This window comes from Lissotriton helveticus, chromosome 4_1, assembly GCF_964261635.1.
Source record: "Lissotriton helveticus chromosome 4_1, aLisHel1.1, whole genome shotgun sequence".
NCBI classification, from domain to species: Eukaryota; Metazoa; Chordata; class Amphibia; order Caudata; family Salamandridae; genus Lissotriton; species Lissotriton helveticus.
In genome coordinates, this window is record NC_136063.1 from 1,429,374,965 (window position 1) to 1,429,396,959 (window position 21,995).

The 21,995-nt window shown below is 44.8% G+C and overlaps 1 protein-coding gene across 1 annotated transcript in view; it reads left to right on the forward strand.

Annotated features, from left to right (window-relative positions):
• Positions 1 to 5,014: 5,014 nt before the first annotated feature.
• FAM8A1 (family with sequence similarity 8 member A1) overlaps positions 5,015 to 21,995 on the forward strand; it is a 69,052-nt gene continuing 52,071 nt past the window's right edge. Inside the window, exon 1 of the mRNA XM_078687969.1 lies at positions 5,015 to 5,370. Within this exon, the coding sequence (XP_078544095.1) occupies positions 5,097 to 5,370 (274 nt within the window). The 5' untranslated portion in view covers positions 5,015 to 5,096. The remainder of the gene's footprint in view (positions 5,371 to 21,995) is intronic.

Below are 21,995 nucleotides of genomic sequence, written 5' to 3' on the forward strand. Positions count from 1 at the left end.
TACAATGAGCTCTTAACTCCTTGATTCTGCCTTTCTTCAATTATTTCCGTGTCAGAGTCATGCCCAATTCTCACCTGTATTGAAATTACTAGGTCCCCGTGATATTAATGTTTGATTAGAATGAAACAGGCTTTTAAAGGGACAGTAATGTACTACAAATTACCTGCAATTTAGCATTAGCTGAGGAAACGGCTTTCGATTCATGATGTGTTATAAAGTGTCGAACTAGAGTACTTGGCCAAACATACACTTTCAGAGTAAAAAGTGTCACTCACTCTAAAACGTAAACTTAACATATGCAGAAAAATCTAAACGTACATATGTAGAACTTGAGAAACTTCCAAGTCACCCTAATTACCACAAAATCTACATGTATCTGATGGAGCAAGGATTTGCACGTACAGCGCCTCGCTTGAATTCATGAACCTCGAATAACCTTAATGAACTAAATCAATCTGTTTGTCTTATTAATTTACCCTTTATTCTTACATTTTGGGTGTTCCAGTTAAGCTTGCCTATGTGCTTACTAATCCTAATACGCTTGCAACCTAAAATGGCTGCTGCTATGCGGGAATTTCTTCTGCGCATGCGTCGGTCACCCCGATGTGACGTGACGTACTCGCAGTTCTGGTGGGAATCTCTTTGCACTTGCGCAGTAGAGTTAAAATGGCTGCTTTGTGTTCTCACATGCCCGAAGCTTGCACCGTAGCTTTTGCTATGATGTTTGTTTTGCACTAATCATTAAGGCTATAGTTATATTAAAGTAATGGGAATAGTGTAAGGATTCATGGTATACAGTGCATTCATGTATTCTGTGTTCTAAAACTGTTTCCTTTCCATTTCATGGTACTTTACGAAATATGGCCTGATGTTCCCTGCTGTATTCCATTTTGCTTGAAACTGAGTCTGCGCGAGACCCGCAAGCCTCCAGAAGCAGATGACCTTTGAATTTCTGCCAAGGAGCTGACTGAGAAGATACTCATGGGAACCTCACCTCGCGAACCCTAGTAGCATACATTGTATTTGTAAAAAGAACATGTATTGTTTTACACCCTGAGAATCTGAAGTTCGAGGGGCGGTCTTGGAAATGCAAATATTAAGCTTGAGAAAATCAAATCCTAGGAGGTGTGATGACCTGTCCTTTCTTTTGTCCAATCAAAATTGAGGATTCTTACACTTGCAACATTTGGGGGGTGGTACACTGACCCAAAAACAGTATAACTAGCCTAGGTTAGCTAGAGAATTTTGTCCGACTTGTCCGAATAGCTGACCTGTCACTGACCCAATGCACTCAATAGCTGATTGATAACAGAGGTGCTGCGGAGCACTCTGTCCGAAATTTCCACAGACCCAATCAGGGTTTTGGGAACCTTAAGTGCTGGCGGAGCACTTTGCTGGGGAATTCGATACCCCAATCGGGGTTTTGACTGATAGCTGCAGAGAGGGTGTAGCGCAGGCGTTGCAACTGAACTGCGGGTGCTGGTCTCAACTTTGGTGGTCCTGTCCTGATCCTAATCTGGGTTTCCTGTCCTGGTTTCCTTACTGCACCTGCTGGCCTACTGGCAATCGCTTTCCTTGGGGTCTCTCCTGTCCTTAACTGACCCGTGGCCAGGGTTCGTCTCCACACCGTTCTAGGTCAATATAATTCTGGGAGGGAAACGCACTTGCAATCCTTTATCCTTGCTTACCTAAAGTCTTGCTAAAAGCTAAAATTGCATATGTTCCTTTCTTTACCCTTCCTTTGTGACATAATACTGAAGTCGTGAAAGTACATTTTTATAGCATGTTCCATTTTTCCCTTCCTTATAGATGAATAATAAAGTACTGTCTCTAAATAAATAAATGTTCCTTTCTCTTTACCCACCCTTTACTGAACTGAAAAGATCATTCCTGAATTATTAGCGTGTTTCAAATTTCTTACCCTTCCTATAAGTACCTGAGAAATTCAGTTTCGTCATCACAGTTTCGTGTTCCTTCTACTTACACATCCTTTAGGAAACAATAAATTGTGACATTCTAGCATGTCCCTTATTTTTCCCCATCCCTTAGTCATACCATATTAAGTCTAATTTCTGAAACTTCATATTAGTATATTCCCTGTTCTTACCTTCCCTTTAAACTTCTAAATGGTTGGCCTTATTTTCTTTTTACATGGATATACTCTTTTTATGATTCTGATTATTGATAGTTTGCTTGCTGTAAATCTTTTACTTTCAAACACTGAAGAAGATTAGATAAAGGTTTTCAAAACTTCCCGTGTCTCTGGTTATTATATGAGTGCAAATGTTATAAATGTTATGGTATTTTGGTGACTGCCTATCTTTTGCAGCTAGCTCCCGGATCCATTGTGATCATAGGTACACATGACAGTGGATTGGTAAGTCGGGTACATTCAAAATAAATAGGAATGAACTGGGTTAGTGGTAGTAGAGTGTAGGTTACCCGATTAATAAATATGGTAAATTGAATTTATGGGCCCAAATGTGCATATGGTAAAATTATAGTCGGGTGACCTGCGCGCTCTGTCATATCTACCAATTAATGGACCTAAATGAGCTTTGGCTCCAACTTTCTTTATCATAGTATTATTGCATGTTTGAGTTATTCCCCTTCTCAGAAACAAATATCAGCCATTTGTTTAAATTTGGAGATCCTGAAGCGACCAGAAGCTGGTACTGCAAAATTTATTTTTTAATACAATGTAATGAAGTAGATGTCTTATGGTTAGTTTGGACTGGTTCTCCGGCGGCACAATGCGATGTGAACAATGCAAAAAATGGGATCAAACATTTTTCGCAAGCAAAAGGAGTTTTACAGTAATGTGGATGCTAGCTAGCGCTGAACCGCTTTGAGTAGTGTGAGGCTCTTAAAAATGTATGTGGCCACAGGAACGGCTCAAATAGTCATATGATTCTGCGGTTACATCAAGTAACGTGACTTGACTTAGCTTTGCATGTGGTACCAGCACCTAATTGTGTGATATTTTCACTTGCAGTAGGTGTACTTGTTATGAAAATTATACACTTACACAATGTACCACTCGGCAATCATCTGCATAAACAGAACGGAACCCCAAGGTGCATCTTGAATACAAAATTCATTTAAGACACTGTTTGCTCTTTTCTCCATGGTGTAAATCTAAATTGTACCTAGATTGCATTTAGCGTCACGTTGTATGTGTTTCATGGTTAATGACTTCATCAGCACTCAATAGGTAGTAAATTCGAGGTAGCACAAATTTTGAATTGCGCACCTTTTTGTATATCTGTAACAATGTATTTATTTTTAACATGACAATTAGGACTTCCTTTGCTTTAATGATTATTTAAGACTAGTTTAGACTGCTCTACACGTCCCTTGAAGTAAATTCTTCTTGTATTTGCAGTTTTAGGTGTGTGTATCATATGTGGAAAGAATACATTTTTTTGCTGGTTTTGCCAATGTTTTACTGGCTTAAGCGCCAAACGTGGCAGTGGGGCACAAGGTATTTACAAGACCAGATAAACCAGCACCATGTTCATTGAGATATTTACTATGGGGGTGAAGTATTTAACAGGGCTATTAAATTACCTCCTATTCAACACCTCATTATGAAGGGCTCTGTGCTTGGGCCTATATTTATTGCACCCAATGAAGTCTGGGTCGAAATTAATTGGTTATCGTAATTAACAGCCAAATATCATTTTACCCCTGACAATGAGTAATAACATACATATTTTTGGGATTACCACACTAGACTCTCCAAGACCTTATAATTATTGGGTATTTGGGCATGCTTTTATCAAGCCTGACCTGCGGAAACACATCGGGGAAAACTACGGGTAGGCCGTGTTGGCCTCCAAACGTTCCGCGCCTTCTGTTAAATACAGGAACAGCAGTAACCGCACATACCGGAATTATGAAACCTTCTGGTAATGAAGAGACTCTGAGTTTACATTCTAACAAGCATTGGCATAGCCAATAGGTCTCTCCTGTGGGACCCTATAAGTGTTTAGCCATGCAACAGTTGATGTTGTTGCACCAAGGATATTGTGATGGATAACTAAAAACGTATAAGGTCCCAAAAGCGAGACCTATTGGCTATGCCAATGCTTGTTCATTGCAAGATCTGAACAAAAGACTAAAGGCAGAGTTCTGAACAGGAAGTTGAAAGGATTAGGATAACTTTGTGGATAACGACCTGGCTGGCTAAATCGGAGCATACTACCTTAAATACAACTCCTGGGGCGCCTAAAAACTAGGAGCTGGAGCGGTGTAGTCCCAATATTGGCTTTGGGTCTCCTAGACCGGAGCAGTCATTGCAGCAAAATAATAGGCAGTAAAGATGGTGTCAGCTTTGTTTGGATTCATAAGAAGTTGTGCTGAATGGCTGCATTGCTTTGCAGTTTTTCTTATTAATATCAAAGACGTTGTGGTAATGATGTACTGTTACTCGCTGCTGTGGAGTTTAAGTAAATAAAGAGAGGCCCCTGAGAACCTGAGGTTCTTGGTAAAATTAAAAAATGTCAAATCAGCTAGATTTTAACAATGCGAAAAAGAACCTGACTAAAAGTTAAGATGCAAGCTAACAACTGGATCGTCTGTTACTGTAGACGTATTCGCTGTTATTCCCCTGCGTCAGAAACCTCACGATTTTTTGGTTTGGAAACTAAAGAAGGACGAGGCTAGTTCGGGCCTGTTCTTGTCAGATAATGCTGTGGCCATTGTGGAATAGACTACTTACAGTTTAATTAAAGACATTTAGAATGTGGAATATAATTATAATATATTTCAATTGCTTTTAGTGTATTGTTATCGATTGAAGTTTGTACCCAAGAAATAAACACATAATCACATTAAAGGATGTTGTTGTAAACTATTACATGTTTTTCTAAAAATGCACTTACTTATTAGTTATAAATTGGTTTTCTACTAGTTCTTCTGATTACTTAAGCGAGATGAGGCAATGTAACCGCCCACAAATATCTCTGTCGCTACAGTCTTTCTATTGTGTCCATGGCAAGCGTTGAGCTGTCACTTTGTCCCTTTTTCCTTTCTATGGCGTGATCCGCGTACTTGGTCTTGTTGTCTTCTGGCAATTGACAGCAGCTGGTGCTATGGGGGATGTGGGTGCGGGATCGGGCCCCCCAGTAACCGCGCGGGAGTACTCACGGCAGGTGCAGGAGTGGCTATGGCAGTGTTACTGCGGTTCCCTAGGTTGGCCTCCTCACAGCGGCGCCTTTGGGGCTTCGTACCTTAACCCCTTTTACAGCTTGCACCCCCCACTGGTACTACCGCCCCCACAAACTGCATGGCCGCGCCCGATCCCTGCCGTTCCCCCAACAACATCGCCCGCTCCGGCCAGGGAGCCAGCGCGACCCACATCAGCAGGTAAGAGCATTTCTCAATAACTGATCCATCCCATATGTAATATGCCCCGTTCTCTTTCTGGAATTTAAACCATCCACTCTTTCCTCACCTTTCTAAAGTTTACCCACATCGTTTTAGAACCCGGTCGTTCTTTTAAAAAGAGCATTATGGAAAATGCTCTCCCTCATGGCTTTAAGTGGGATAGAAAAAAAACTGGTTGGGTTTCCAAAAGTGGCTTGACTATTATAATTTAGAGAGTGACGTATAGGTAAAATAAAAATCTGTGGTTGCCATAGTATGCTGCCCAACTTATATTTTGCTTTTTGTTTCTTCTCTGTGCTTTTGTTAACAATATATTGCATATATAGTCACGGGAAAAAAACAAAGGTTAAAGTTATGTTATAGTTAGGTGTTTTAAAAGGATCTGTTTTTGGTTTTAAATACACTGAAAAAAGCAAAGATATAGTTATAGGAATGTGTCAGTGACAACATTAACGTTTTAAACGTACAAAAATTCACTAGTTATAGTAACTATAACTTGTGCCCCGCCATGCACTGCTTATGACCTCACATATTATATCACTCATGACATGTTCTATTATTACATTTATCACTAATGACATCACTGACAACATCATCCAATGAGTGTGTTAGTTTGTTTTATAGTTTACTTAGTGGCTGCTATGTATCATATTACCTTTCTACACAATGAGGGGTGTGGAATTTAATAAAATATCTACTTCTCCATGGGGCATGAAGTTTAATAAATCTACTTGTCCTGTATCAAAATACACCTGTCTCCTTTGTGCCATGTAATGCTGCAACAAATTATGGCAGAAATCTCGTTATATAAGAGCTCTGATATAGCTTCTCTGATTATGCCAGGGTTCATACCATAGTAAGGTTTAAATACTTGCAATTCCCTTATGTTACCACGTTTCAGCAGATCTACATACTGGGGCTGAATGTAGTGGTAAGCAATAGTTGCAGGGTTGGAATGCCCTTTTGAGTCTGTGCAAACCTGCTAGCTTAGATGTTTTAAGGGTTTTTACCAACTCTTCTCTAATCTTTTCCCATACTGAGAAAGGTTGGAAATTTACTCCTGACCATGGTAAATGTAAAACTTCTTCCAAGGTTGGGGAAAAAAGTGGTTGGAGGGAAAGTGAGCTTGCATACATTAAGATTTCCGCATGAGCAAATCTACACATGCACATTTGTTCATGCTAAAATGCACCTCAAAAATATTTTCTAGGAGTACGATTTCTTGGCCATCTTTTGTAAATTCACGAAAGCCGTATATATCTGCACTTAATGCAAGGACATATATCATGGTGCACTTTTGAGGCTTTCTTTTTTAATTGGGACCCTAACTTGGTCTTGCATTAGCCATGACTTTTGTGTTTATTACAATTATTTATATATCTCTCTTTCTCTGTCTGTCAGCTGGCTTCACTGTGAGTGAGAGCATTCTGCTCTATCACAAGGAGCATATCAGCACACAAAGTAGTTTTGCACAGTACCAGGAACTACTGCAGCAAAGTGTGCTTTTTGAGCCCCTACATTTTTTTTTGCATTTGCCATTGTTTGGTATAATTGTGAGGGCCTGGCAGCTCCCACGCCAAAAAGGGTTTTACAAAAACCATGCCAAAACAAGTCATGCATTGACAAATCTAAAAGGCTGACAACCAAATTCAGACCCACTGACTTTGCCAATGCTTGCTTATTTTTATGTTTCCTATAATCTTTTTGAAACTGGTTGCACTGATTTTCCATTATGAATATTTTGGGGAAATACTAGTATACATCAACATATTTTACTAAATGATACTGCAAATAAATGGTACTTACCATTTTACAGTAGTTTAGCTAAATGTTTTTTTCCTACTTGCATTTTTTGTGAACATTTATTTTGAAAGCAAAGAATCATCAATCTTGCTTTCAAGCTTCTGCAAATATTTGCATCTAATCCAAGCGCATTCCAGGAGCATTATACAACGCCTTTGAAAACATCTGTACACATTTTTACACTGGAGCAACTGTCAGTAGTGCAGTCCGAGCTTACAACATTTACTTATAGCAAGAGCGCGCACCCTAATAATAAAGGCTTTGCATTAATGAACCATAAATACAAGTTTGAACAGCATTAACACATGGGCACAAATATTACCTTAATTTCAGATGTTGCTCTTCCCTGACCTATAATGTGGCACTGTAAACTGGCAGCCAAAAGGTTTATGCTGTAGAGGGTTGGACCTACTTGTCACATTGACAAAACACACATGAAAACGTGTTGCCCTTGACCCCAAACTATATGTCCTGAGCTTCGGGCTGTATGAATTCCACATCCCTGCTAATTTCTTACACCCTGCTTTCAGCTAATCAGTGTGTTTACAAAACGCATGTGCTCCTAACGCACACCAACACGACCAATGCCAAAGAACTGTTCAACGTCATACAGCATTTCACCAAACCCCCCAGCGAAGCCACGGACGTCACACCTTACCAGGAACTCTGCAACAAGCTCAGCTCCTACTTCCATCTGAAGATCAAGGTCCTCTATGACAACTTCAGCGAACAGGCGCCGGACAACACCCCCCTCTCTACTGCCGCCGACAAGCCTTCCATCACGTACTGGAACCCCGCCACCTTCGAACACAGCAACGCAACTATGAAGGAAACCCCGACGGACCCCTGCCCACCGCACATATTCCACAGGGCCGCCGCCACCATCGCACCCAAACTAGGACAAACCATCAACGCCTCCTTCAGATCCGGTAGTTTCCCAGACTGGAAACGGGCAGAGGTTAAACCCCTCCTCAAAAAACCTACGGCCGACCTGACGTACCTGAAAAACTACCGGCCCATCTCTTTACTCCCCTTCGCGGCCAAAGTCACCGAGTATCTCGTAAACGCTCAGCTGACCGCCTTCCTCGAAGAGAACTCCATCCTAGACACCTCCCAGTCGGGATTCTGCAGCAATCACAGCACTGAGACCGCCCTCCTCGCTGCCACTGACCGTATGCTACTAGACCAGGGACACTTTGAGCCCTCATCCTTCTAGACCTTTCCGCAGCCTTCGACACCGTTTCACATCGCACGCTAGCAGCAAGACTACACGACGCGGGGATACAGGGAGCCACCCTCTACTGGATCCAATCTTTACGGCAGAACACAGAATCAGACTCCCTCCATGAACCCACTGATATCAACTGTGGAGTACCCCAAGGATCATCGCTCAGCCCACCGCTTTTCAACATCTAGGTTGCCCCCCTCGCCGCCATTGTCAGACAGCATGACCTCAGCATAGTATCTTACGCCGACGACACCCAGCTCATCCTCTCACTCACGAAGAATCCCGAAGGTACCAGACTCTGCTTCCAGGCAGGAATGAAGGATGTTACTGCCTGGGTGAAAGACAGCTGCTTTAAGCTCAACTCGGAGAAAACCGAGGTCCTCATCCTCGGACTCTGCATCTCTGCCTGGGACAACATCTGGGGGCCCTCGGGAATCCACCCACCCCTACAGACCACATACGAAACCTCAGCATCGTGCTCAACTCCTCCTGCTCCATGAACCGACAGATCAATGTTGTCGCTTCCGCCAGTTCCAACTGCCTGCGCATCCTCCGCAACGACCTTCAAATGGATCCCTCCCACGACTGCAGAAGGACCATCACCCACGCACTGATATCCAGCAGACTGGACTACGGCAACGCCTTCTACGCCGGAATCAACAGAATTCTTCTACACAAGCTCCAAACCATCCAGAACTCCGCAGCCAGACTCGTCCTCGGGACACCGCGCCACGAACACACGACCCAACACCTACGAGACTTCACTGGCTCCCCGTCAAGAAGAGGGCCACCTTCAAACTCCTCACCCACGCCTACAAATCCCTCAACAACATCGGACCCAAATACCTCAACAAGAGAGTTTCCTTCCAAGTACCCAATAGGAACCTCCGCTCCGCCGACCTCACCTTGGTAGAGGTCCCCAGCGTGTGCATAAACAGAGCAGGCGGGAGAGCCTTCTCGTACATTGCGGCCAAGACCTGAACGAGCTCCCGGTGAACATCTGACGTGCCCCTACCCTGCAAACATTCAGAAAGGAACTCAAGACCTGGCTCTTCGACTGATCCAGAGCTGCACCCCCGACGCCTTGAGACCCTCACTGGTGGGTAGCGCGCTTTATAAACCCCTGATTGATTGATTGATTGATAGAGGTATTAAACATGTTCTAAATCTTTGTATTTAAGAGTAACTGTGTGCAGGTGACAGTTGACAACTTGTGTTCATCATGTTCCCCATAGGTTTTATGATGCTACAGAAAAAAGGTTCCAGTTGGGCAAAAAGTCTATGTACTGCATACTAACTATTGTAAGCAGCTTTGAATTATTAGAGAGAATTGTCTTAGCATGATAGTTCATGCTTAACATAGTAGACTGTGCGCACTAGGTACTAACCTATGTACATTTGCTTGTTTTGCTATCGAAGATGAGCTATCTATAAAGTTTGCACCGCAGCATGAAGGCTGTAGGTAGTATGATCTTTAGCACCTTCAGACCTTGGTTATTTTAAGTGAACAGTCGCTCTTTGAACAAGATTTGCATAGAGCAATCACTGTTCTCAGTAGACACTTTTTAATACTCTGTGGTGTATTGCTCATGAGAGTTTCAATGACTGCAGTGTGGTACAGAGTAAACTCTCTTCATAGAGTATGCAGTGTTTACGGTACCCACTTTTCTACTTCTATCCACTTCATTTCTCAATGTAGGTTCAGTGACTGTCAGGGATTTGATACAGGTGAAGACTATCCATAGTAGGTCATTAGTTATGTAACAGGTCTTCAGTATCTGGAGGAACTTGTTTTTCCCTGAAGCTTGATTTACCTATGGTGATTGTATGTATGATAGCAGTAAAGACAGTTCATATTCTTCTGAGCTATTGTGCCCTTACTTTCATAGCTCTATTCGTATACCCGTTTATAGAGCAATGTGTAAAAAAAAAAACTTGAATGATGTAATGAGTGACGTCATATTATATGTCATGAGTAGTGCATGGTGGGGGTGCATGTTATAGTTAGCTATAGTTAGGTCTGCTACCTATTACTGGTGAATTTGTGTGTTGTGTTTTTAAAAAAAAAATTGTATTTCTTTTTTTTAGTTCAAAATGTTAATATTGTAGCTGACATACTCGCCTAACTATAACATTACTTTGTTTTTTCAGTGAATTTATAAGGTTTTGTTTTTTTAAACAAAAGCAGATCTTTTTATCACACCTAACTATAAGGTTACTTTAACCTTTGTTTTTTCAGTGAATTTCTGGTGATTTTTTTTTAGACGCAAAGTAATATTTTATTACCATATGTAAAGCCAACCCCCTACCACTGCGCACATCGCGTCAGCCATAGGTCCTTATGTTTTTTCAAGCAGAGGAGGTTTACTTGCCCCCCCCCCTCCCCAAGCCTAATTGGCCCTGGGGACCCCATCCATCCTTGCCTTTTTTGTTTTAAAGGAGAAGGGAGACATATGGCCTGCCTCCCGAGCCTCACTAGGCCATGGGGACCCCATCCCCCAGGGCATTATGTTTTTTAAAGGGGAGGAGGACAAAGTGACTTCATTCCAAGCCTTATTAGGCTTTGGGGAGCCCATCCACCAGGAATGTTTTTTTTTTTTTAAGGAGAGATGGTCTGTGCAACCCCTCTATCCGAGCCTTTAGAGGCCTTGGGGACCCCATGCCCCAGGGCTGTGTTTATTTAAGAGGAGGGGGCAACTGAAACCCCCTTCCTGAGTCTTATTAGGCCCTGGTGCACCCAGGCCCTATTTTCTTTATAAAGGAGAGCCACAGGGCCCCCACCTAAGCCGTTATTGTCCCGGGGAGCCTACACCCTGGGCCAAAACTTACAAAAAAGAGGAGGGGGCCACACAGCTCCCCTCCCCGAGGCTCTTTAGGACCTGGGAACCCCATCGCCCAGGGCCTTTTTTTAAATTAAATGGGGCGGGGCTACATGGCCCCCCTCCGCAAGCCTTATTATACCTTGAGAACCCCATCCTTAAGTGCCATTTATTTATGGAAGGGGGGGGGGGGCGCATGGCTCCACCTCCCCAAGCCTTATTTGGTGGCCATGGATATACAATCCCTCTGCCATTTTTTTATGAAAGGTGAGGGGCGTCCGCATGGACCACCTCCCCAAACGTTTGTAGGCCCTGGGCCACATCCTCCAGGATAATTGTTTCAATTAAAGGGGTGGACGCGTGGCCTTGTTAGGCCTTTGGGACTCCATCCACCTGAGCCCACCACTAAAATTGAAGGAGAGGAGTTCGCACCCCTTCCGAGCCTTTTTCGGTCCCAGGGAAGCCATCCCAAGGGGCCCAGATCATTAAAAGCAGGTGCCCTGGTGCCCACCATACATTTGAAGGGGCCACGTGTGGAGATCCAAGGCCCCCGTGCTCCAGCCGGCACCCTGCATGCAGCGGGAGCTGGCATTGCTACTGCCCAGAGGGATTCGCTACTTGTAATGTTCCCTCCGGGCGGAAAACAGATCAAAAGTCTGCTCCCAGCCAGCGGGAACAATTTTTAAGGCTCCCGCCCACTGGGAGCAGACTTTGTGTTTGCTCCTGCTTGGCAGGGGATTAAAAAATGCTCCCACCAGCTGGGTGAGAGCACACTCAGGGTTACCTGTATGCACGGTACAGGCACGAAAACTGCTATGTCCCTGGGGTGGGCTCCCCGGGTCATTGCTAGTGAGCCAGCCCTGGGGCGAAATCCCTGGAGCCATTAATTGCTCAAGGAGGAGAGCAGCGCAGCCCCCTCCCTTTTAAATTAGTTAAGCTGCCTCATAGGATGGGGAGCACAGGGCCATTTGAGGCTCGTGGAGGGGGGACACTCGGCCCCCTCCCCATTTTGAGTAATTTTGGTCCTGGGGGTGGGACCCCCAGGGCTTTTAGATGCTCAGGGAGGAGGGCTGCGTGGCTCCCCTCTCCTTTTGAATAATTTTGGCCTCTGTAGGTGGGCTCCCTGGCCCTGTCATGGCGTAGGGAGTGGCGCCAAACTCCACCACTCCCCATGTTGACTAATTAGGGCCCCAGGGGTGGGCTACCCGAGGCCTGTAATGGTCCCCATATACATTAAGCTTAGCCCTGGGAGAGCGCTCCCCAGGACCTGTAAAAGCTAGGGGAGGGAGTCTGGCGCCCCTCCCATTAATAAAACAAAGCAGCTCTAGCCTCCAGTATGTTTTCTCTTTCCAGTCCCACAGGAGTCCTCAGGATTGCGGCAATTTGTGCTGATTTCTTTTGGGGGGAGGGGGGCAGGGGGTGAGGGCGGTCAAGTTATTGTGTGTGTGTTTGCTTGTTTGTTTGGGATAGGGGACTAAGGGCTAGATGTAGGTAATTGCAATTTACCGACTCTAAAATACTGAATTTTACTGATTCGGTATTTCAGAATCAGTAAATGCAATGTAGGTAAAAATTCGGTATTTTTTACCGATTCGGTAAAAATCGGATTCTGCCATTCGGAATTTACCGAATCGGTATTTACCGATTCGTTAATGAATGGGAAATACCGAATCGGAAAGCAAATAAAAGTGAAACTTAAGTAGGCAGCCAATCAGGTGCTACCACCCTTCCCCTCCCTACCAGGAAGTGGCTAAACAGGCAGCTGCAAGTAATTATAAGGTTCTGGAGAGGCTGTGAAAGCTGAGCGGAGTCCCTGAGCCACAGGAAAACTTTTGTGCTTTAAAACTTTGAAAATGGCAAGCAGCAGTGAAAAGGAACAGCCAGAGAGGAAGAGGAAAATTAAAGTTAGCACCATGGAGCTGCAGGTCCTCGTGGAGGAGCTGGTGAAGGAACACCAGAAATTGTTTGGCAAGTTGTCCCTGACTGTGGCTGAAACTGCCAAAAGGAAGATTTGGTTGGAAATACAAGCAAAGGTGAATGCTGCAGGAATGACTCCAAGGGACATAGATGACCTGAAAATGAGGTGGTATGACCTGAGGAGCCTGACTAAGAAAAAAATTGCAGAGCTCCACAAAGAGGCAAACAAAACTGGAGGAGGGAAGAACCATGCACCCCCCCTGACGGAGCTGGAGGAGCTGATGGGGTCCACCATTAAACCAGAGAGCGTCTGTGGACTGGGAGATGCAGACAGCTCAGCCAGAGCTGCCACCAGAAAAGGTAGGACACATGCACAGCAATCACCCACACCCCATCACCTTCCCTTTTCCCTATGTGGCAAAGTTAACCCCAGTCCAGTAGATGTAGCACTATACAGGAGCCATGCATTATGGGACATGTAGTCATTAAATGAAACACCATGTCATACAGCACAGCAAGCAACAAGTTAGACTAATCATATCAGACATAATCAAGCGCAGGCCTCATGTACAGTGTTTCAGTGAGAATTATTTAATTGTAGATGCTGTGAGGCAGGAGCACAGAGCTAATGTATGCTTATATGTCCACAGGCGAGACATCTCGCAGGCGTACCAGGGAGAAGGAAGGCACGGCACCAGAGAGGGATGACAGCCAGGAGGCAGCCACAAGTGCAGAGAATGTCACAGAGGACACAGGTGCACCAACAACACAGCCACCATCCCAAGACCTTGAAATGTCTCCACATCTGCAGGCGTCCCCAGAACGTTCAGGATCCCCTCTGCCACTATCCTCACCTGAACTGCCTGTGTCACTGCCTCTGACAACACCTGCATCACAAAAGAGCAAGGGGCATGTAGTTGCCCCACTAGTCCAAATGGAGTCATCAGCAGGTGACATGGAGGGGGATGACACTCAAACCTTGGCTGGGGAAGGAAGCACTGCCATACAGCAGTCCAGTGCAGAGGGTGCCTGACGCCGCAGGCCCAGAGATAGCAGTGTTGCAGCACATGTGGAGGGTCCCAGTGTCTTCCGTGGGCCGCAGGGTAGCATGGTCAAGATTCAAAGGATGCAGGGGAAGGCCATCCAGTCTCTGCAATGCCAAATGAGGAACCTGAACACAAATGTGGACGACAAAAGGAAGGGCATCAGAGAACTGGTTGATGTGAACAAGGAGATGGCTGCAGGGATGCGGGACATGACACAATCAGTGCAGCTTCTGTGCAGTAAACTGGACCAGGACATGTCAGCAAGGCGCAAGGAGAGGAGGCATGCACAGCAACAAAGTAAGGCAATGAACCGCCTGGCCACAGCCCCTTCCCTGCTATGCAGACGATGCATCAACAATCAAGAGGGAATCACACACAACAGCAATGAGGTGTCTAGGGGCATTGCTAGGATGACCAGTGCAGTAGAGGTGCTTATTAATGCACAGACAGCACAAACTGCAGCTCTGGATGTACCAGAAAGTGAGGAAAGCACCAGTAGGAGCAGCATGACAAGCCCCCTTGTTGTTGAGACATGGAGAGCCAGCCACTTACATCTGGCACTGGTAGGCGTGGGCGGAAATGACTTGTACAGTAAATGGGGAAGTGACCCAGGACTACCATTATTAAATGGATTACATTTGTGTTGCACATTTGTGCTTTTGAGTACCTGCGTAGTGTCCAATATTAAACTACGTTGGGTGCATACTCCACCTGTCGGTGTCTCTTTACTTACTTAAAAGTAGTTGCGTGTGATCTCTGCCCGTCTGTGTCTGCCATCTGTTGGTGTCGCAACTCCTGCTGTGTTGGGTTCAGGCAGTGCATGTTCATCATCATGGTCCTCATAGTCACTCAATTCAACCTCTGTGCCCTTCTTAGTAGCAAGGTTGTGCAACATTGCACAAGTTGCAATCCAGCAGATGATTGGTGAGTACTGCCGTGCCCCTCCACTTTTGTGGAGGCAGCGGAACCTGCTTTTTAACAGCCCAAAGGTGCGCTCCACAATGTACCTAGTAGATTTGTGTGCCACGTTGTATCGTCTCTGGCTGGGGGTTGAAGGGTTGAGGTAGGGTGTCAGGATGAATGAGCGGACGGTATATGCACTATCCCCTATTTGTAAATGAGAAAGCCATTACTCACATGCACACATACATCTGCAATATCTATCAAGGGAGTGTCACATAGTGTTTTACCTAACAGGAATCCTTCGCCAAATTCCCCCGCTGTCAGGCGTGTGTAGATCCCACTGTTCTGAAAGATGTAGGAGTATTGGGTACTTCCTGGGAACTTGGCCACTATGTCCGTGATAATGTACTTGGCATCACAGATTACCTGTACATTGATTGTGTGGGTTGACTTCCTGTTTCTGTAAATGTACTCTGTGGCAGCAGGTGGGCATATTGGGATGTGGGTGCCATCAATACAGCCGATGACGTGTGGGAAATGTGCAATTTGATAAAAGTCAGTCTTGGTCTTCAGCAGTTCCGCGTGAGTTTCAGGGAAGCTGATGTAATGATGCATTCTCTGCATCATGCCCTCTAGGAAGTTCCTGAAGAAACGGGACAGGCCGCTCTGGGACACCCCACCTACCGCAGCAATCACACTCTGGTAACTCCCTGATGCAAGCAGGTGTAGGCTACAGAGCACCCGCACATGGGGTGGGATGCATGCGCCCTTGGGGTTGGGTGCTCCAACAGTGGGTGCAGGTCCCTGATCAAGTCCAGGATGGTGTGGGGGTGTAGCCTGTACCTTTGCAATATCTCTGGCTCAGTTAGTTGAAATAGCGTTATCCTCTGCCTGTAGACTTGCTCCTCCCTTCTCCAGACCCTCTCTCCTGCTGCCTGTAGCCGTAGCCGCCCTGCTATCATGTAGAATGCCGCCATTCTGGTCACACTGATGCATTTTGGGCCCTTTTTTATAGGCTGCACCTGGTTACCACCTGCTTCCAATCCATGGTAAATACCGACTCTTAAATACAGAATTTCATGAAATTCGGTATTTTAGAAGTTACCTACATCTCAAAACTCATTTTTTAGCATTTCTTATTTACCAATCGGTAAAATTACCGAATCTGTAAAATTACCGACTCGTATTTACCGAATCATATTTTTTGTGACCCTACTTCTCAATATCCAAATACCGGTCGGTAACGGACAAAATTCGGTATTTTGGGCCATTACCGACTGGTATTTGGCTACCTACATCTGGCCCTAAGTCCCTGAGTGCTGTAATGGCTGCCAGAAAAATGTTTCTCATGTTTCTGGCCGCCAGTTAGAGCGCTCACTCCCACAGCAGTTTTGCTCCCGTGGGAACGAATTGTCGCAAGGTTAAAAAAAAGAAAAAGCTCCCTGGGCCAATTGGAACACTCTATTTTTTTTATTGGGTTCGAAGGGGACTCTCGCAAGTCCCTCAAACTTAACCGTTCAGATATATCCTCATTTTTTTAACCTCAGTATCTCAAAAACGATTGAAACAAATTTACTCCTAATCATCATTAAAAGCACAATTTGCTTACCAAGATCTAGGATCCTGCCAAATTTGGTGTAGATCGGTGAAAACAGTTTTTGCTGTAGCCCTTCTTAAAGTAGTCTATGGAAAATACTTGGGGATTTTGCGTTTTGGGACCCGTCTTTTTTTCTTGGCCCCTGCTAACGGATCACCCTGAAACATTCAGTGCACAAACTAGTCAAAAAGTAGCACAGTTTTGAAAAGTTTTCGGGAGATTCGTCAAACAATGCCAAAGATATTAGCAACACAAAAAAGTGCTTTTCCTATGGAACAGCTGACCTAACTATAACTGCCCAGTGGCGACTGCAGCACAATAATTGACATACTCCTAAAACAAGCCAGGTCTATTGGCTATGTAAGTTGTTAATAGCTGTATAAGATACAACAACAGTAACAACAGTGATTTTGTTGTAAATGGTATTGAACATGGTTTGAGTCCCGAATTATGAGACTGTGAATTAAACATTACTGAGGTCTGTAGAAGGCGCAGTGATTATACATGTGTGCATTTTTACTCTTCATATTTTTCTGAAATCCTCCATCCTTGTATGTTATGTTTACAGGTAGAGCATGCAAATCACCCCGGTGGGTATCCTGTGGGAACCGTTCTTAATTGGGGGGTTAGCTCTAGGTGAGGAATGGTCAGTACAGGTGAGAGGGGGGCCTTGTCTGCCATGATGTCTGAGAAGTTGGTGCAGGCAGGGTCTAGGTGAGGTCCTTTGTTCCTTGGGAAGACCACTTGTGTTCAGGTTTTTCAGGAGGGAGGTTGTGTTTGGGTCTGTGTGGTTCTCCAGGTGGTGGTTACCAAGGTAGATCAACAAGATGGAGTTGGGGGAGATGATTCTGTGAAGGTGTTGCTGAAGTTGTCTCTTGGTCCGTGCGGCCGGTTCAGTAGAGCTTCTCTTAGGGTGATGTTGTTCGAGATGCTGAGTTTGAAAGCGAGGAGTTCGAGATGCTGATTTTGAAAGCGAGGAGTTTGAGTTTATCATAGGAGTTGGCCGAGGTGGGGGAGTATTTTACATTTTCCTTATAAGTAATTATGATTCCTCCTCTGGGTCTGCTGGTTCTGTCGTGTCTTGTGGTCTTGTATCGGGATGGAGTGGCTGTCGCAATGTCCAGAGTAGAAGCTGGTGTGAGCCAGGTCTTGGTGAGTAGGTCTGGGGAGAGGTCATGCCTTGCAAGGGTTTCCAGACTTCGATGCGGTGTTTGGATAGTGGGTGTGTGTTGAGGAGGGGACAGGTCAGCCTGTGGTGGGTTGTGTACGTGGTGGGACTGTATGTAGCCGATGAAGTGGCACGCAGCACAGGCGAATGCCGCTTCATTGCAGGTCGGGCAGCTAGGCTACAGCGCAGGGAGAGTCACCTGGGACTCAGGGTGTGGAGAGCTGCAACAAAATAGCATCTTGGATGGAGGACCAGTGGTCCTGGTAATGGGTGCAGACAGGGCACGGATGGGCTTGCCTTTGGATCACCCACTGTGCTAGTCTGCACTGCAGCCCCCATTAAGAAGGTCCTGTAGGGGGAGGAGATCCTAGTGGCAGTGATCGCGGCTAGGTGGGATGGGGCCAAAGCGAGGGGCAGATGAGAGTGCAGCATCAGCACAAAGGTGGGAAAAAGGCTACAAAGGTGCAAAAAGGAGCGAAAGGGGCCAAGTCCCCAAGAGAAAGAGTGGAAAAAGGGGTCGAAATTAAAAAACAAAAACAGATGCAAAAACGTGGCAAACAAGGCCAATGAGAGAGTTCAAGAAACAGTGGGGCAAAAAAAGTGGAAAAAGGCAAAGTGCGAGTGAAGAACGGAGAGAGTGACATAAATGAATGGAAAGAGGAACAAAAAGTGGCAAACTGTGGCCTAAGGTGCCAAAGTAGGCAAAAAGGTGGAAAGTGGTTGGAGGTAAAGCAAAAACTGAGGAGAGGTAAAGGTGGAAAGAGGTGAAAGAAAGACAAAGCGCAAGAGGCAGAGGTGAAAAAAGAAGGCGAAATGAGAGGCAGGGCCACAGATTCGGTGCAACGGAAGCAGGGCTGGGGTTGGCCGAAAGGCCAAGGCCCAGATAAGGTGGTCAAGCAGGGCCAGGTACTGCCTTTCAGTCTCACACCTCTCCTCTTTCCTCTTCAGCACTGTGTTGTCACTCTCCACTGCATATACATTCTCACATTTCCTTCACTTCACCACTCGCCTGTAAGCAGTGCATTTTCTTTTACTTACGCCTTGCCTTTATTTTGACCACTATTTATCTCCTTCACACACATCTGCACAACTACACAGTTGCAACTGGAAATCGTGACCATTGATCTGTGCGCTCTGCAAAGAGGCAAAGAATTAGATGACCATATATCCTGAACACCTATTTGATAGTGGTGGCTCCTCCAGTAAGGCAGAGGAGCGTGGCCCCACTGAGCAGGTCAAAAAGGATCAAATAAAATGATAATAACTCGTTGTTATTATCATTTTATTTTTCGTTGTTGCACAGCTGAGTAGGGGTGAGGTAGGGCTGAGCTCTCACAGAGGAGCTGAAGGAGGAGTGGTTCGCACTCTTTAAGTGCGCAAGAAGATTTGGCCAGCCGTCTCCGGCCAGCCAAACTATCATGCGCACTTTGCATGTTTCCACCCAGGCTCCATTATAGCCTCGGTAGAGAACATGCCCAGGCTCCCTGTCCCCATCTGAGTGCAGAACCACGGTGCTCAGTCCAATCACAATGCTGCGATGTGAATGGCTTAGGGGAGCATGGAAGCCTTGGTGCTTCCTGTTCCTGCTTCCTGCCCTGGAGCCCCGGAAGCAGGCAAAAAGGACCGAGAGGCGTCAGTGGCACACAGGAAAATGCTTCATTTTTTTTCATTCCCTCTCCCTCGAAGTGTTAAATAGCAGCCATCACTGACGCTGAGAAACTCGTTCTGCCTTCAGCCTCAGCTGCTGAATTCTCAATTGTAGCCGTTAATAAACCCATGGATGGACTCAGTTCAAAGCATGCAACATACAAGCGTTATATGCTTCACAAAAAATACTTCAGAAACACAACTTCCAAGAAATAGCAAACACTTTTAAGGAATGGAAAATGAAGTAAAATGTGAAATATGAACAGGAACTAATTCGCTAACATGGATTAACTTAGTGTTTTCTACTTCATTGCTCAGAAGTCGATTAGTGTGTTGGTCTGTAAAATTAATGTTGTTTTTTTTTATCACAAAGGAACCTAGGGTTCTAGTGCAGAGGGATATACGAAAACCTCAGTCCATATCAAGCTGAATGGATATAACAAACATTAGGAGTGAGATAAACAATAAACTGAACAGGAGGAAGTATCAATGGTTGTGAATAGAACCCGCTCAGTTCTTAGGATACCCATCAAACTATTGCATGATCAATTTTATCATCTGGTCATCCTACAGTGGTAATACGTCTCTAGATCATTGAGACCAAATCTTACCCTGTTGGAGAGCGGGATCACTGCCCACAAGCACTAAATGACCAGTGAAAATCAAAAAATGGGTAAAAGTGCAGTGCAAAAAAAGGGGTGTGGTGAGTATAAAATAGGATGGAGGACAGAGCAGTAATTTTATTAGGAATATGCCCTCTTCCTAATTAAAAACAGAACGAACAGTGCAAGGATGCAGTATGGAACAAATCACTGCATTAATGGCCAACATGTTTCAGCCTCTATGGGGAAGACCCAAGGCTTTCGTCAGGACCTCTGTTCATAACATTGCTACTGCCAAGTGAAAATACAAAATAATTGAAACTTTGTGATACAAATGAAGGGATACAATGTATTAGTTACAGCTTCTCCATGTAGATAGATTCTTTATGTGATCTATAAAAACACAAACCACCAATGTTCAAGAAAAGGGCGAAAAAAGGATGATCAAACACTACATGTTTACAACGTATAAAGGCGAATAACCCACTCACCCAGCTCTACCGGGGAGAAGACCTCACCTCGCCTGGACTCAGACTCAGGGAAAAATGAGGCCACGCTCTAGGGGAAATAAGGAAAACACACGCTAGAAATCCAGCTATTGAACACCATTTTCTATTAATACTAGCATTCTATAAAAATGGTTAATATGTGATCCTTAATTCGGTTGTACTTCATAAACGTGCAACCCCAAACACAGCCAACACTACCTCAAGAAACAATCTTATCTATAGACTCTTTGGTTTTGTCATATTACAAATAGTGCGAACGTTTATATATTAAAAATTAAAAACTAAGCCTCTCACTCATGCTAGCCGAGTGGAGCTTTGTCAGTCAATGGCGAACGTTTTAAGCAAAAGATCTCTGCTTAGCTCTGAACATAAGCTGTTTAATTGCTCCCACTCACCTCTCCGTCGTTGCCTCGAGCAGTACCCGAGAAAGGAGGAGGCAACGAACTAGGAGGGTGAGGGATATTTGTGCTTCAAACTCAGACACACCCTTCAAGCGTAAACGTCACTCGGCTCTAAAAGGTGTGTCTAGCTGAGGACTTAAGTGTCTTATTGTTGAGATTTCCCTCTGAAACGGATGGTATGTGCCCCTACTTAGTAGGTAATAGTCGATGCTGTTATGCTACTCGACTTACCTCTCATACGGTTATCTTGCTATCAGGAAACGTGAACATTGATGTATAGCAAACGCGTAGTAAACGCGCTTGTGCAAAATCTCGCGATGCCTATTGGAAACTACAAAATTACGTCAGTCACGTTCCAATTGTAGTTCATTATGGGTCGTAGTGCACCCATCAAACGTAAGGTTCGGTTTATACTCGTGAGTGTAGTGGAGATCTATAAATCCCTCATGGTTAACGGTGAAATTAGGGAAAATAGTCACACTAAATGGAAGCACTTAAAATCAGAAAACCTCAATAGTGCGTGCCTAGTTCTCCATATACTGTGCTTGCTCTGCAGTATTAACAAGGAGGACTGTTCTATGGACCAAGATGGTGAGTAATAGAGCTGATAATACCAATTCGAACTTCAAATCATGGCATCACCTAAGGAAAAAGGCAAAGATTGCAACAATTGCAAGCCCTATGTGTGTGCGTGTTCATGCGTCCAAGTGGTCATTTGAACATTTTAGAAAAATGAGAGTATTGTGTTCATGACAACGCATGAGTAAAAGGACACTCCCACCCCCTCAAAGAGTGGTCCAGGGTATTTCATCGTTGAGTCCTTGGCTGTCCAACCGTAAACGGTAAATCCATTTCTGTTCTTTCTGGAAAAGGAACTTTGTCAGATCCCCAACAAAATCCGGAATATGTGGCTTTTCCAACACGGACCAACTGAACTCAGTCTCTTTGTGATTATGTTCCAGGA